Below are 14,334 nucleotides of genomic sequence, written 5' to 3' on the forward strand. Positions count from 1 at the left end.
GGAAAGGGGCTAACTCTTTGAGAAGTGTCAGGGTTGAGGAGGGACCCAGAAAGGCTTGGAGGTGTCCTGAGGCATGGTGGGTGATTAATGGCACTGTGGGCAATAAGAAATACGTACTAGGTCTCATCCCTGGTTCCTGCTCAGAGCTCTTAAATCTCTTAAAATTCCGAAATGACAAGTCACTAAAGCAGTGACTCCTGGAGGGCCTCTAGATGGCTTCAGGATGGAGGATGGTCATAGAAAAGACCACATCATGGTCCCTACAAATATGTCTAACTGATTTTTTAAAAATATATTTTTATTATTATTTCAGAGAGGAAGAGAGATAGAAACATCAATATTGAAAATCATTGGTCAGCAGCCTCCTACACATCCCCTGCTGGCGATGGAGGCTACAACCTGACCATGTGTCCTGACCGGAAGTTGTACTGAGACCTCCTGGTTCATAGGTCAATGCTCAACTGCTGAGCCACGCCAGCTGGACATGTCTAACTGATTTTTGACAAAAGTGCAAAAGCAGTTGAGTGGAGTAAAGTTTCAAAGATGGTGCTGGAATTATTTGGACATTTATAAGAAAAAAAAAAGGACTTAGACCATATATGAAAATTAACTCAAAATGGATTACATGCGTAATGTGAATATAAAAATTTAGAAAACCATAGGAGGAAATCTTCAGTACCTAGAGCTAGGAAAGATCTTTGTATACTTGACTGGCAAAAGAAAAAATTAGTAAAATGGACTTCATCAGAGTTAAAATCTTTTGCTGGTGTAGAGCAATGAAGTATTTCTTAAAAATTGATTTTAGAGAGTGGAAGGGAGAGAGAGAGAGACAGAGAAACATTGATGTGAGAAATATTAATTGCTTGGTTGCTTCCTTTATGCACCCCCATTGGGGATCAAACCCACAACCTGGGTATGTGCCCTGACCAGGAATTGCAGCTGCCACCCACATGGGAAAATGCTCTAACCAAATGAGTCACACTGGCCAGGGAGAGAGAATGAAATTCTACAGGCTGAGAGAAAATATCCACAAACCATATATTTTGTGAAGGACTTTATCTAAACTATATAAAGAATGCTCAATTTTAAATAGTAAAAAAATGCTTAAAAATCTAATTAGAACAGGAGCATGTGCAGACACTTCAGGGGAAAGGACACAGAGATGACAAATAAATGTGTTGAAGGTCTTCCACACATTAACCAACAGGAAAATGCAAGCCAGGACCCTAGCTAACCATCCCTGCACACAATGGAATGACTAACATAAAAACTGCTGCCACCACATGCAGGTGAGGGGCCAGAGAAATGGGACCCTCGTACACTGCTGGTGGGTGTCAGTGTAAGAAACATTCAAACCTGTACAGAATTTTTGTGAGTATTTGAACCAAACTGCCAGGATTTCAACAGATTGAGATAATGCTCCAGAGAATGGCAGTTTTACACGTTAGTTTATACAATACAATCAAAAGAGACGTAAATGGGTTACATGAAATTCATTGGTGATAGATTAGGGAGAAGGGAGAAAGCAAGAGGGGGACCTCTGGGATTGGATACCAAGTAAAATGATAGACATATACATCTTTTAGGTAGGTGGGTACTGGATAGTTATAGTCAACAATTAGCATGATAAAAGCAACAATGAGAGGATTTGTAGTCTCTGCTCTGGTGCATTGGTTGTGCCCTGAGGGATCCAGAAAAAAGAGGAGTTGCCCTGACATTCCAAAGGTATATTATCGTAGATGCAAAAGACAATAGACAGGCTCAGTCAAGGTAAGATTGACTTTTGTCAAGGAAGATCCTAGCCTAGGACATGATTACCCATCATAAACTGCTTTTAGTTTAAAAGTTTTAATTTCAGACCATCCTTTGTGGTTACTTTAGGCCTTTGATTTTGCAAGACTGTCACACCTTCCCTGAGCTTGTCAGGTAGCATGTAGCACCTTTTCGTCCACTTGGGAGTGGAAAATGGTGCAGCTACTCTGGATCATGGTAGGGAATTTTTTATAAAATGAATCATGTACTTACCATATGACCCAACCATCATTTTATTGGGTGTTTATTCAAGAAATGAAAACTCAAATTCATAACACAATCTATACCCAAATGCTCATAGTAGCTTTATTTCTAACTAGAGGCCTGGTGCACAAAAATTTGTGCACTCAGGAGGGTCCCTCACCCCGGCCTGTGCCCTCTCACAGTCTGGGAACCCTCGGGAAATGACCACCTGCTGGCTTAGGCCCACTCCCCGGGGGATCGGGCCTAAGCTGGCAGTCAGACATTCTTAGTGCTGCCGAAGAGGCTCCTGCCACCATTGCTGCACTTGCAGCTGTCAGCCCAGCTTGTGGCTGAGTGGAGCTCCCACTGTGGGAGCACACTGACCACCAGGGCGCAGCTCCTGCATTGAGCATCTGCCCCCTGGTGGTCAGTGCATGTCACGGGGCCCCCTGTCACACTGATCCCAGTGCTGGGAGGCCTCGTGGCTCCGCTGATCCCGGTGCTGGGAGGCATATTACCCTTTTACAATATAGGATAGAAGCCTGGTGCATGGGTGGAGGCCAGTTAGTTTGCCTTGAAGGGTGTCCCGGATCAGGGTGGGGGTCCCGCTGGGGTGGCTGGCCAGCCTGGGTGAGGGGATGAGGGCTGTTTTCAGACTGGCCACACCTCCTTCAGTGTGGGGGTCCCTGCTGGGGTGCCTGGCCAACCTGGGTGAGTGGCTGATGGCTGTTTGCAGGCTGGCCAAAGCCCCTTCAGGGTGGGGGGTCCCCTCTGGGGTGCTTGTCCAGCCTGGGTGAGGGGCTGAGGCTGTTTTCAGGCTGGCCACACCCCCTTCAGGGTGGAGGGTGCCTGAGGGAGGATACCTCTGTGTAGCTGCTTCTTCTCTGGTTTTCTGTCCTGTGACTCCAGCTGCCTTCTGTCTCCTCAACTCAGGGCCTGCCTGGCTCTGCCTCAGCTTCCTCTTCTGGGCCTGAAGGCAGGAAACTGGGGCAATCACAGGGCTCACCATTGTTTCCTGTCTATAAGGGCTCAGTGTCCTTGCTTATTACTCATTGGCTTGAAACCATTCTGATGATTCTGTACCCAATTCCAAAGTGTGTGGGTTTTCTCTACAGCAAGCAATTCTCGCACACCAGCTGGGTGTTCTATAATTTAACTCAGTTTGACATTATCTACTTGAAGATAGTGTCAGACCCCACAGGTTAAGGGCTCAGGACCACAAGAGTGAAAGGGTTCAGAAGCCAATGGTAAATCCAAGTTGTCACCTGTGCTTCTTTGTATCAGAGATTCTCACAGCCATCTCCTCAGGTTCCATTAATTTGCTAGAGTGGCTCACAGAACTCAGAGAAACATTTACTTATGAGGTCACTGTCTTAATGTAAAAATTATAACTCAGGAACAACCAGGTGGAAGAGATGCACAGGAACAGGGTATGGGAAGGGGGAGGGGCTTGCATGCTCTCTGAGCCCAGCACTCTCCCTGCACCTCCACATGCCCACCAACTGGGAAGCTCTCCAAACTCCCATCCTTTTGGGTGTTCCTGGAGGCGCCATCACACAGGCACAATTGATTCAACCTCCAGCCCCTCTACCTTACCTCGAGGGACTGAAGCTTCCAACCCACTAATCACATGGTTTCCTGTCCTGGCAACCAGCCCTGTCTTAGGAGCTTTCCAAAAGCCACATCCTATATAATAAAAGAGAAACATGCAAATTAACCGTCCCTCTGCTATGCTAAAGCCACGCCCACCAGCCCCACCCATCAGCCAATCAGGAGCAGGTATGCAAATTAACCCAACTAAGATGGCAGCAGCCATGGAGCTGGAGCGAGCAGGAGGCTTGGGTTGCTCCGGTGATGGAGGAAGCCAAGTTTCCTGACTGCCCTGGCCAGCCCTGGGCTCCGCTCAAGACTACAAAGTTTCAATTATAGAAGATAAAAAAAATCCCAGATACCTGTTTCCAGCCAGCCGTGGTCTCCACTCAAGGAGGGGCTTCCAGCTGGCCTGGGCTCCGCTGAAGGCTACAAATTTTCAATTATAGAAGATAAATAAATCCCAGAAAAAAAAGAAAAAGAAAAAAAGAAGAGGCTGGGAGCTTGGGTCACCAGGCGGCGTGGCCAGCCAGAAAACAGCCATCAGCCCCTCACCCAGCTGGCCAGGCACCCCAGCGGATCCTCCACCCTGAACCAGTATACCCTTCAGGGCAAACCAGCCAACCCCCTCCCGTGCACCAGGCCTCTATCCTATATACTAAAAAGGTAATGTGCAAATTGACCCTAACAGCAGAACGACTGGTCACTATGACACACACTGACCAGCAGGGGGAGCTGCTCAATGGAGGAGCTGCCTCCTGGTGGTCAGTGCGCTCCCACACAGGGCGCTCTGCTCAGCCACAAGCCAGGCTGACAGCTGCCCGCACAGCGGTGGTGGCGGGAGCCTCTCCTGCCACCTCAGCAGCACTAAGGATGTCCGACTGCAACTTAGGCCTGCTCCCTGTTGGCAAGTGGACATCCCCCAAGGGGTCCCGGTCTGTGAGAGGGCACAGGTCGGGCTGAGGGACCCCCCCCAAGTGCACAAATTTTTGTGCACCGGGTCTCTACTTATTAACATAAACTCAGGTGTGCATACTTTGTTTCACGTATTTTGTTTGTTTTAATTGTTTCAACTGGAGGGTGTCTTAGTTCATGCTGCTCTAACAAAGCACAGAAGACAGGGTGGCTTATGAACAACAGAAATGTATTTCTGTGTTTTGGAGGCTAAAAGTCCAAGGGCTGGTGCCAGCACCATTGGATTCTTCTGAGTCATAGATGGCCCTCCTGGCTGTGTCCTTACACAGTGGAAGGAGTGCTGTGGGGTCCCTTTCATGAGGGCACTAACCCCATTTCTAATGGTCCCACCCTCATGATCTTGTCATCTCCCAAAGGTCCCACATCCAAATGCTATCACCTTGGAGGTTAGGCTTCAGCATATGAATTTGGGGGACACACAAACATCCTGTCCATAGCAGAGAGCAGATTCAGTCCCTGTTACACCATCATAAGTGGAAGCCCTCAGCTGAGGCCCAAATACACCAATCTCTGCCCCTTAATAGGATGGAATTGGAAGGTGTTGCCACTTACCCTGCCTTCCATTTGTGAAGCTCAGAGTCACCCATATCTATAATTTGTTGGGTCTTGTAGTTAGTTACAGGCCTAGAACTTGGGCTGGTAACAGCCTGGGAGTGGGGAGGGGCCACAGGGCAGCTGTGTCCTTATGACTTCTGACTCAGGAGGGTAAGTGGCTCCAGGAACAGCTGTGCAGGGAGAACCAGGTGCCTCTGGGGTGGGGCTGTGCCCGGACAGAGGGAATGCAGCCTGGCTCCAGCTTCACTCTTCGTCCCCAGTGACCAGCACTGACTATGACACTGCCGCGGATGCCACCGAGACCTCGTCCTACTTCAGCGCCCAAGGCTACCAGTCCAGGTGGGGGCCGCACAGGAGCAGTAGTGCCCAGCAGGCTGGCAGTCCCCAGCCCTGGCATGGGGGTGGCCGTGCTGGCTTGGACCGACAGAATCCCAGTCCTGGAGGCTTCACCAAGGCCACGCGGTCTCTGTCCAGCATGTTAACAAAAGACCTCAGAAGTCATCCAGACTGACCCCACTCCCCTTGCGCTGGACCCCTCACCCATCCACATCATGCTGCCCCTTTCTGTTCCCTGCCAGTCGAGAGCAGGAGGGTGTAGAGTCTACGTCAGAAGAGGGACAATTGCCCCAGGTGGTGGAGGAGCTGAAAGACCTCCAGGTGGCCCCCGGCACACGCCTGGCCAAGTTCCAGCTCAAGGTGAAAGGTGAGGGAGATAGGGCCGGAGGGCTGGGTGGGGTCTCCCACCAGTAGAAGTTAGGTGGTCACTGTGGCCTGGGGGGTCTCCAGGGATCCCCTCAAGTGGAGGATCCCCCCATCAGCCCCAGCACCCACCACTACTCTCCCTGTGGTTTCAGGCTACCCGGTGCCCCGCCTATACTGGTTCAAAGATGGGCAGCCCCTGACTGCTTCTGCGCACATTCGCATGGTGAACAAGAAGGCACTGCACAGCCTGGAGATCCTGTCGGTTACCAGCGAGGATGCCGGCCAGTACTCTGCCTACGTCAGCAACACTGTGGGTGCCGCTTACTCCTCTGCCCAGTTACTGGTCCAAGGTAGGTGCTGGGGGCTGATGTCCGCCGGTGTGACCCCCATGGCAGGCCTGGGGTTGGGCCCACGGTCTTCACCCCAGGTGTAGAGGTGTGGTGGGAGGGCAGACACCTGTCTGCCTGCATTCCAGAAGGTGCTGCCTGTGGGAGTGGGAGGGTTCCTCAGAGCCCTCACCCTTGGAGCAGGCCCCGGGCCCACGCAGGACACACTGTCCTACTCCAGGTCTGACTTACCTGCATCTTTCAGGCCCTAATGATCCAGAAAAGAAGCCGGCAGCAGGTGAGCCGAGTCCAGATGGAGGGAGGGCAGGAGGCTCAGTGAGGGTGGTGGGGGAATGCCCATTGGGTGGAGGTAGGGAGGAACCCTGGGCACAGGCTCCAGGGACAACCACTCAGGTGGGTGGGGGCTTCGGCCTGGGAGGAGGGGCAGAGCCTACCCATCACAGGCTGTGGCTCTTCACTTGTCACCAGCAGCCTCCTGTGTCTCCCCAGATGTGCAGCAGCAGCTGGTGCCACCCCGATTCCTGGAGAAGTTCACCCCTAAGAAGGTGAAGAAGGGCTCCAGCATTACTTTATCCGTGAAGGTCAAAGGTAGGGTGTCCTGTCCTCCCTCACTCAGGTTCCCCAGAGAGGATCAGAGGCACCGCCCTTCTAGGATCTCTTCTCAGTGGGGGCTGACTGTCCATCATCCACTCCTGCCCAGGTCTCCCCACCCCCACTGTGCACTGGCTGCGGGAGGAGGCCGAGCAGGTGCTGTGGATTGGCCAGGACACCCCGGGCTACACGGTGGCCAGCTCAGCCCAGCAGCACAGCCTGGTCCTGCTGGATGTGGGCCCACAGCACCAGGGCACCTACACCTGCATCGCATCCAACGCTGCTGGCCAGGCCCTCTGCTCCGCCAGCCTGCATGTCTCTGGCTGTGAGTGGGCGTGGGTGGCCTGTTGGGGATGGGAGGGAGCCACCCTCCCTGAGGACTGTCACCCCCTCTCTGAGACCCTGCCTAGACTCCTCCCTGAGCACGGGCCTGAGGGGCCAGCTCCCATCCCTGCCTGTGGGCTTAGACCAGCAGGCCAAGCAGTCTCTTCCTGGCCCCCTCAGCCCCTCTGTGGGCAGGTCCATCAAGTGTGGACCCATTCCTGTCCCCACCACTGGGAGGGGCGGGGGGGCTACATTGGGATGCCGGGCACAGCCTTTCCTTGGGGCTCTGGATGGACAGGCCAAGGCCCTACGTAGGGATGGCCCACACATCCCAGGCAGAGGTCCCCACCAGAATCATCTCAGCGGGTGGCGGTCATTCTGGTAGTCACCTGTTCTTCTGATAGTGCCCAAGGAAGCAGGATCAGTGGGAGAGACCGCTGGGGTGAAGGAGGCCCTCATCTCCACCTTTCTGCAGGGGTGAGTGAGGGCTCCGTCAGAGCTGATGGGGGTGGCTTGGAGTTCTAGAAGCCCTGGGAGGGGGCAGCACTGCTGCCAGGGAGGGAGCCCTATCCTGGACTGCAGCCTGACTCTGTCCCTTGCAAGCTGTGTGGCTTGGGCCAGCCCCTACCCACCCCACCCCACCCCCCCCAAAAAAAACAACTCTGTGCCTCAGTTTCCCCATTGTGAAATGAGGGCTCCCCCCAGCCTGACTGTGGCATCTGGCCCACTGCCCTCAGACTCTTTCTGTCAGAGCTCCCACCCAAGGGTATGTGTGGTGTGTCCACCCCTGCCCTCAAGATACCCCCACCCCCTTTAGGACCAAAGCCATCTCTGAACAGATGCCTGTGGATTTCACCAGCCTTGCTGGGCAGAAAGGTACGGGAGGTGCCCATGGCCGATTCCTAATCTGGGATGGGTGTGGAGGAGGCTGCCGGGCCCAGGTGTGGGCCCGATTCTGAGCTCTGGGCCCTGCCAGCCCTTGGCTCAGCTCTCGTAGCCAGAGGCTGTGTGGATGCCCAGGTGCAGGGGGCTGCTGAGTCAGAGCTTGGGTGAGGGGCTTCGTATGTTCAGCCATTTCCCAGGCAACTGCACGGGGCATTCTGGAAACTTGGCATGTTTTTACCTTCTTTACGGAAATTACTGAGTCTGCACAGAAGAGAGGACAGAGCCGTGTGCCCATCACCCAATTTAGGGTCACTTCTTGGATGATCTACAGCTACTGACTTTACCTGCCCCCCACACACACACACACCAGCGGCCCTCATTCACCCTTAACTCCAGCCACCAAAGTTTGCCTTGAGCCCTCAGGCCAGCAATCTGTGTCCTGCCCCCTGACTTCAGTGTCCAGGTCCTGCCCTCCTCTCCTGCAGCCTGGCTGAGCTCCCTGTGCCCCCTGCCTCTCCTGCACCCCTTCCCAGATCAGCCGCTAAGTTGGAACCCCAATGGAGAAACCACAAACCCATTGGGGGCTCCAGTGTCTTCAAGCTCCCCCCCGCCCCTGGTCTCTACCCAGCTTGACCCTCAGCTGCCCTTGCCCAGTGCCCTGCAGCCACGCTGGCTGCCTGTTCTCCTGACCGCCCACCGTCCTCTCCTGGACCCTGTTTCTCTGCATTTGTAGCCCCTCCATCACACCTTGGCCCAGACACCTGTGAGCCATTGAGGCCCCTTATCCTTGTCAGCTTCTCTGCTTCTGGCAACATAGCCCCGAGCCTGTGTACCCATCTCCCCTGAGCCCAGAGTCAGGATGGGCCTGCAGGGGCTGCTTGGGCTTGTCTGGAGTGCACACTGGCTCAGCTAGGGTCTGACCACCAGGAGAGCCCCTGGCAACTGAGGCTCATGGCCACCTGACCCTGGCTGAGGTGGGCACGGAGGAGTTCCTGCAGAAGCTGACCTCACAAATCACGGAGATGGTGTCGGCCAAGATCACCCAGGGTGAGGGGCTGGCATGGATCACGGTCCTAGGTGGGGGGTTGTGGGGGTGGTGACCCAGGGCTAGAGTCCTCCACACCCACACCCTGGAGACCCATAGGGAGGGGCACAGGGCACTGGCCCTTCCCAGTGTCACATGCCCTTTGCCCCCAGCCAAGCTGCAGGTGCCTGGAGGTGACAGTGACGAGGAGTCCAAGACACCGTCCGCATCTCCCCGTCATGGCCGCTCTCGCCCCTCCTCCAGCGTCCAGGAGTCATCCTCGGAGTCAGAAGACGGGGACTCCCGGGGGGAGGTGCTGTGGGCCCCGGGGGATAATGGGGCCCACGGAGGGGAACAGGAGTGAGGGTGGGAGAGGGAACAGGGAGGGGGGGCCTTCGGGTGACAGGGTGGAGGTGGCTGAGGACAAACAGCTGAGCAGCCAACATCACCACCAGGACCAGGACATCCCAGCACCCCTGAGGCTTCCCTTGCCCCTCTGGGGTGGCCCCATCCAGCACCCCTGATAGTGTTTCCATCAGCAGAGGTCAGTGGGGCCTGTTTGAGAACTTCACAGAATGTTAGGATGGCTTCTTACTCCCACTTAAGGCCAGGGGCCCTTTGGCCTTGGCCTTGGGAAGCCCCGCTGGCTCCCCTCTGGTCTGACGCAGCTCCCTCCTCCCTAGATCTTTGACATCTACGTGGTCACTGCTGACTACCTGCCCCTAGGGGCTGAGCAGGATGCCATCTCGCTGCGGGAGGGCCAGTATGTAGAGGTGCTGGACTCGGCCCACCCTCTGCGCTGGCTTGTGCGCACCAAGCCCACCAAGTCCAGCCCCTCAAGACAGGGCTGGGTGTCTCCTGCCTATCTGGACAAGCGGCTCAAGGTACCTGGACTGCCCAGGGAGGGGGGTAGGTGAGTTCGGGAACCTGACACCCACAGGGCTGGCCCAGCGCCCAGGCCACCCACAACCCTCTCTGTTCCTCATCAGCTGTCGCCTGAGTGGGGGCCCACTGAGGCCCCAGAGTTCCCCAGGGAGGCCGTGTCTGAGGATGAGTACAAGATGCGGTTGAGGTGAGGAACCATGGTGGGGGGGTTTTGGCTGACGAAGTCGGGTGGTGGAGCAACCTTGTGGGGCTGCCCCCTCCACTGTCTTGCTGGTGCCTATTTAGCATTTGAGCTCTTGGTCCCCTCACACTGTGCCTCTAGCTCCATCGTCCAGGAGCTGCTGGCCTCTGAGCAGGCCTTTGTGGGCAAGCTGCAGTTTCTGCAGAGCCACCACATGCAGCACCTGGACCACTGCCCCCACGTGCCAGCGGCGGTGGCCAGCCAGAAGGCCGTCATCTTCCGCAACGTGCCGGACCTCAGCCAGTTCCACAACAGGTAGGCGGGCCTGTGTGTGCATACACATGTACACACATGCAGCCATACCACACACACACACACACACACACGTGCACATGTACCCTCTAGGTTGGGCCTCCAGGGGTTAGCAGGAGCCAAGACAGATGAGAGAGAAACTGTGCGCACTTGATGTACTTGTTGGAACACCACACCCTGTAGGAAGATACACACATCCTCTGTAACATAGGTGTGTGCACCTGCTTACCCATGGAAGTGCTTGCAGCATTCCTACCTGCTATAGTCTCTGTACATAGGCACACATGCCATTACATGCATAGGAGTGGGTTACATGGGCACATGTGTGTACATGTACACAGCCACACAACATATACAGCAGACAATGCACTACATATGTGTATCTGTTTGCTTGTGCACACATGCCTACACATACATGCCCCAGTGTACATGCACTTCTTCTGTGTGTGCACACACATACCTGCACACATGTGCACACCCTGAAACACCACACATGCATGTCCTCACAGTCCAGCCTGTTCCCAGAAGCCACCAGGACTCTGCCCTGGCAGGAGCCTGTTTCCTCCCAGACCTGGGACAGGCTGGGCAGGGGTGGTGAGCAGGGTCCTGACGCTGTCTCCTCCGCGGCAGCTTCCTGCAGGAGCTGCAGAGCTGCCAGACAGATGACGACGTGGCCATGTGCTTCCTCAAGAACCAGGCGGCCTTCGAGAAGTACCTGGAGTTCCTGGTGGGCCGAGTGCAGGCCGAGTCGGTGGTGGTCAGCACGGCTGTGCAGGAGTTCTACAAGGTGCCCCTGTCCCCGGCCAGTGCTAGCCCCCGTCTCCAAGATCATCTTCCCTGACCCTGCCCGGCCTCCCACCACCTGCCAGGGCCCCCACAGCCTGCCCAGGTCCTGGGGTCCTGGCTTAGTGAGTAAGGCAGGCAGAGCCCCTGCCGCTCTTCTCACCTGTCAGCGATTGCCCGTCACTGGTGGGGGGTGGGAGGTGGGAAGTGAGGCCCACCCAGAGAGGAGGGTCTATGTGCCTGCTCTGGGTGACGTGGGCCACCCGGGCCTTGCCATCCTGCCCTGAAACCCACTCTGCGGTTCCCACAGAAATACTCGGAAGAGGTGCTGTCAGCCATTGACCCCTCGCAGCCGCCCCCACCGCCGCTGCAGCACTTCCTGGAGCAGCCGGTGCAGCGGGTGCAGCAGTACCAGGCTCTGCTCAAGGTAGGCAGCTGCCCCTCGCCCACACCACCGTGTCCTGGGCCCGTGTGGTGGGTGCACCCTGACCAGGCCTCTCTCCAGGAGTTGATCCGCAACAAGGCGCGGAACCGGCAGAACTGCGCACTGCTGGAACAGGCCTATGCCGTGGTGTCGGCCCTGCCGCAGCGGGCGGAGAACCAGCTGCACGTGTCGCTCATGGAGAACTACCCAGGCACCCTGGAGGCCCTGGGCGAGCCCATTCGCCAGGTCTGCGGTGGGCGCCATGCAGAGTGGGTGGGGGCAGAGTGGAGGTCTGTGCCTTGGGCTGACCAAGGGCTGACCCCTCTCCCAGGGCCACTTCATTGTGTGGGAAGGGGCACCGGGTGCGCGGATGCCCTGGAAGGGCCACCACCGCCACGTCTTCCTGTTCCGCCACCACCTGGTGGTCTGCAAGCCCAAGAGGGACTCACACACTGACACCTTTAGCTACGTGTTCCGGAACATGATGAAGGTGTGCAGGCACCAGAGGAGCCTGGGTGCCTGGGGGGGGCGGGGGGCGTGGGGCGGGGAGACTGCAGGGTGGGCAGGAGGAGCCCTGGGCCGGTTCTCTGGCCACCTCCCGGGCAGTCAGCCTGCCTCCTCCACCCACAGCTAAGCAGCATCGACCTGAACGAGCAGGTAGAAGGGGACGACCGTGCCTTCGAGGTGTGGCATGAGCGGGAGGACTCAGTGCGCAAGTACCTCCTGCAGGCTCGGACTGTCATCACCAAGAACGCATGGGTGAAGGAGATCTGCGGCATCCAGCAGCGCTTGGCCCTCCCCGTCTGGCGTGAGTGCTGGTCCTAGTGGTGAGGTTGGATGGGGGAGCAAACCTGCCAGCCAGGCCATCTGGCTCGGGGACACCCAGGCCCCTGCCCCTGCCTAGGCAGCACCCCCTCAATCAGTTCAGCCTGAGCTGGGATGCTGAGATGGCTGGCTCAAGTGGGGCCATCAGGTTTCACTCAGGAGCCCTCAGCATAGCATAGAAGCCCAGAGGGGTTAGGGGTGTGAAGGGTCTGATCCCTGGGTCTCCTTTCCCATCTAGAGCACACTCACCTCTCCCTACACCCACCACTCCCCCGTACACCCAGCCTGACGCTGATTCAGATTCCCATTCGGGCCCAGTGAGGGACCCAAAGGGGTGGGGATTGCAGCAACCACACTGCTCGGCCTTGGGACTTCTGGCCCTACCAGGGGTGCACTGGGGGCAGGGTAAGCACTCGGCCCAGGTGTGCGGTGTGTGTTCCCAGGACCCCCGGATTTTGAGGAAGAGCTGGCCGACTGTACAGCCGAGCTGGGTGAAACAGTCAAGCTGGCCTGCCGTGTGACGGGCACACCCAAGCCCATCGTCAGCTGGTACAAAGGTAGGTCCCCGTGGGCTAAAGGTGCTGGCCTTGCCACAAGGAAGAGCCGCCCAAAAGGAATCAGACTAGGTGGGGCCCAGGGCCTAGGGTAGGGCCCGGTCTGGGGCTGGGTGCCAGGGACAGGCCTCCTGCCCCTGTTGCCTGCTCCCAAATCAAAGACAGCATGGCCAGGGCGCATGAGGTGGGATGAAGGGAGAGGGTATGCATCAACCCTGTCCTTGGGAGCTGACTTTCTAGGGGAGTGGACAGGCGGCAGCAGACAGACAAAGGTGTAACGGGAAGTCAGAACAAGGCGCAGCCAGGCACACCTGTTGGAGGCTTCCCAAGAGCAGTGAGGTGGCCAGCAGGCCAGGGAGAGGGGGCGCCATGGCAGAACAGTGGGAGATGTGAGCTGCCATGGGGTCTCACATTTGATTGAGTGATGGGAGCTGCAGAGAGTTCAGGGATCCCCAAAACCAACCTCACTCTGACAGCAACAGGGTCCCACAACTCCTGTTAGGTTCAGTGATTCACTGGGGACTCACAGAACTCAGCAGAGCCCTTCCACTGAGGTTCCAGTTGATTGCTGTGGAAAGGAAAAGGGTGTGGGGCGGGGCCTGGCAGGGGTGCCGGTGGGTTGGGCAGACGGCGCCTATGCTCCCAGCTCTGATGTTTGACAGCACACGGAGAGTGGCCAACTAGGGGCTCGCATCAAGCCTTGGTGCCCCAGGTTTCCGCTGGGTCATTCATGTTGCCACGACTGACTACTGCATGGCTGACCCCAGTCACAGCCCCTCCAGGGGTCAGGCTGATGCTGCGTGTCCCGAAGCCCCCGTACTAAACCGCAATGTAGCACAGACCATTCAGAGTGACCCAGGACCCCAGGTAAACCAGGACACTCTTGTCAGAGGTCACCTGGGCGGGCAGATAAGCTTCATCTGGGCGGGCAGGTAGGCCCTGAGACCCTAGTTCGGTGTGAATAACCACGTCCAGTCCTGGTTTCAGAGGAGTCATCAGGGCTGTCAGTAATTCTTGTCCTGCTTGTCCACACCTAGCCAGGGGCATTTGTTTGCCCTTACGGGCTAAGGATGGGCTAGAGAGGACATACAGGGGCGTTTTGCTGGGACATGCAGGAGGGGCCTCCCTGTGGCCCATGGTCAGAGCTGCATGGCAGACCTGTGGATGCAGCAGCTGGTTCCTGTGGCAGCTTAAAAGAGCTTCCTGGGGTCTTCCTTCTGGAGGGAGGCCTGCTGGCCCACGTCTTGGGGTCCACGCAGTCCCTTCCCATACACCTCACCCTGCAGCTCAACTGCCTTTTCCAATATCCCTCTGCATCCAGACCTTTCCCCTGAAGGGCGGGCTCAGAGGGACAATGCAATTCATAAAGGTCCTGCAGAAGT

The 14,334-nt window shown here is 56.6% G+C and overlaps 1 protein-coding gene across 1 annotated transcript in view; it reads left to right on the forward strand.

Moving 5' to 3' along the window:
* The window catches only part of OBSCN (obscurin, cytoskeletal calmodulin and titin-interacting RhoGEF), a gene marked incomplete at its 5' end in the record, with an annotated part of 76,159 nt that overhangs the window by 34,573 nt on the left and 27,252 nt on the right, over window positions 1-14,334 (forward strand). The window contains 19 exon segments of the mRNA XM_015571524.1: window positions 5,376-5,454; window positions 5,694-5,818; window positions 5,970-6,167; window positions 6,409-6,441; window positions 6,654-6,752; window positions 6,865-7,080; window positions 7,484-7,556; window positions 7,897-7,955; window positions 8,892-9,011; window positions 9,162-9,301; window positions 9,672-9,872; window positions 9,978-10,060; window positions 10,196-10,369; window positions 10,997-11,153; window positions 11,460-11,576; window positions 11,655-11,819; window positions 11,905-12,063; window positions 12,204-12,381; window positions 12,842-12,955. Coding sequence (XP_015427010.1) covers window positions 5,376-5,454; window positions 5,694-5,818; window positions 5,970-6,167; window positions 6,409-6,441; window positions 6,654-6,752; window positions 6,865-7,080; window positions 7,484-7,556; window positions 7,897-7,955; window positions 8,892-9,011; window positions 9,162-9,301; window positions 9,672-9,872; window positions 9,978-10,060; window positions 10,196-10,369; window positions 10,997-11,153; window positions 11,460-11,576; window positions 11,655-11,819; window positions 11,905-12,063; window positions 12,204-12,381; window positions 12,842-12,955 — 2,490 coding nt within the window.

This window comes from Myotis davidii, unplaced genomic scaffold (genome assembly GCF_000327345.1).
Source record: "Myotis davidii unplaced genomic scaffold, ASM32734v1 scaffold648, whole genome shotgun sequence".
Taxonomy (NCBI): Eukaryota; Metazoa; Chordata; class Mammalia; order Chiroptera; family Vespertilionidae; genus Myotis; species Myotis davidii.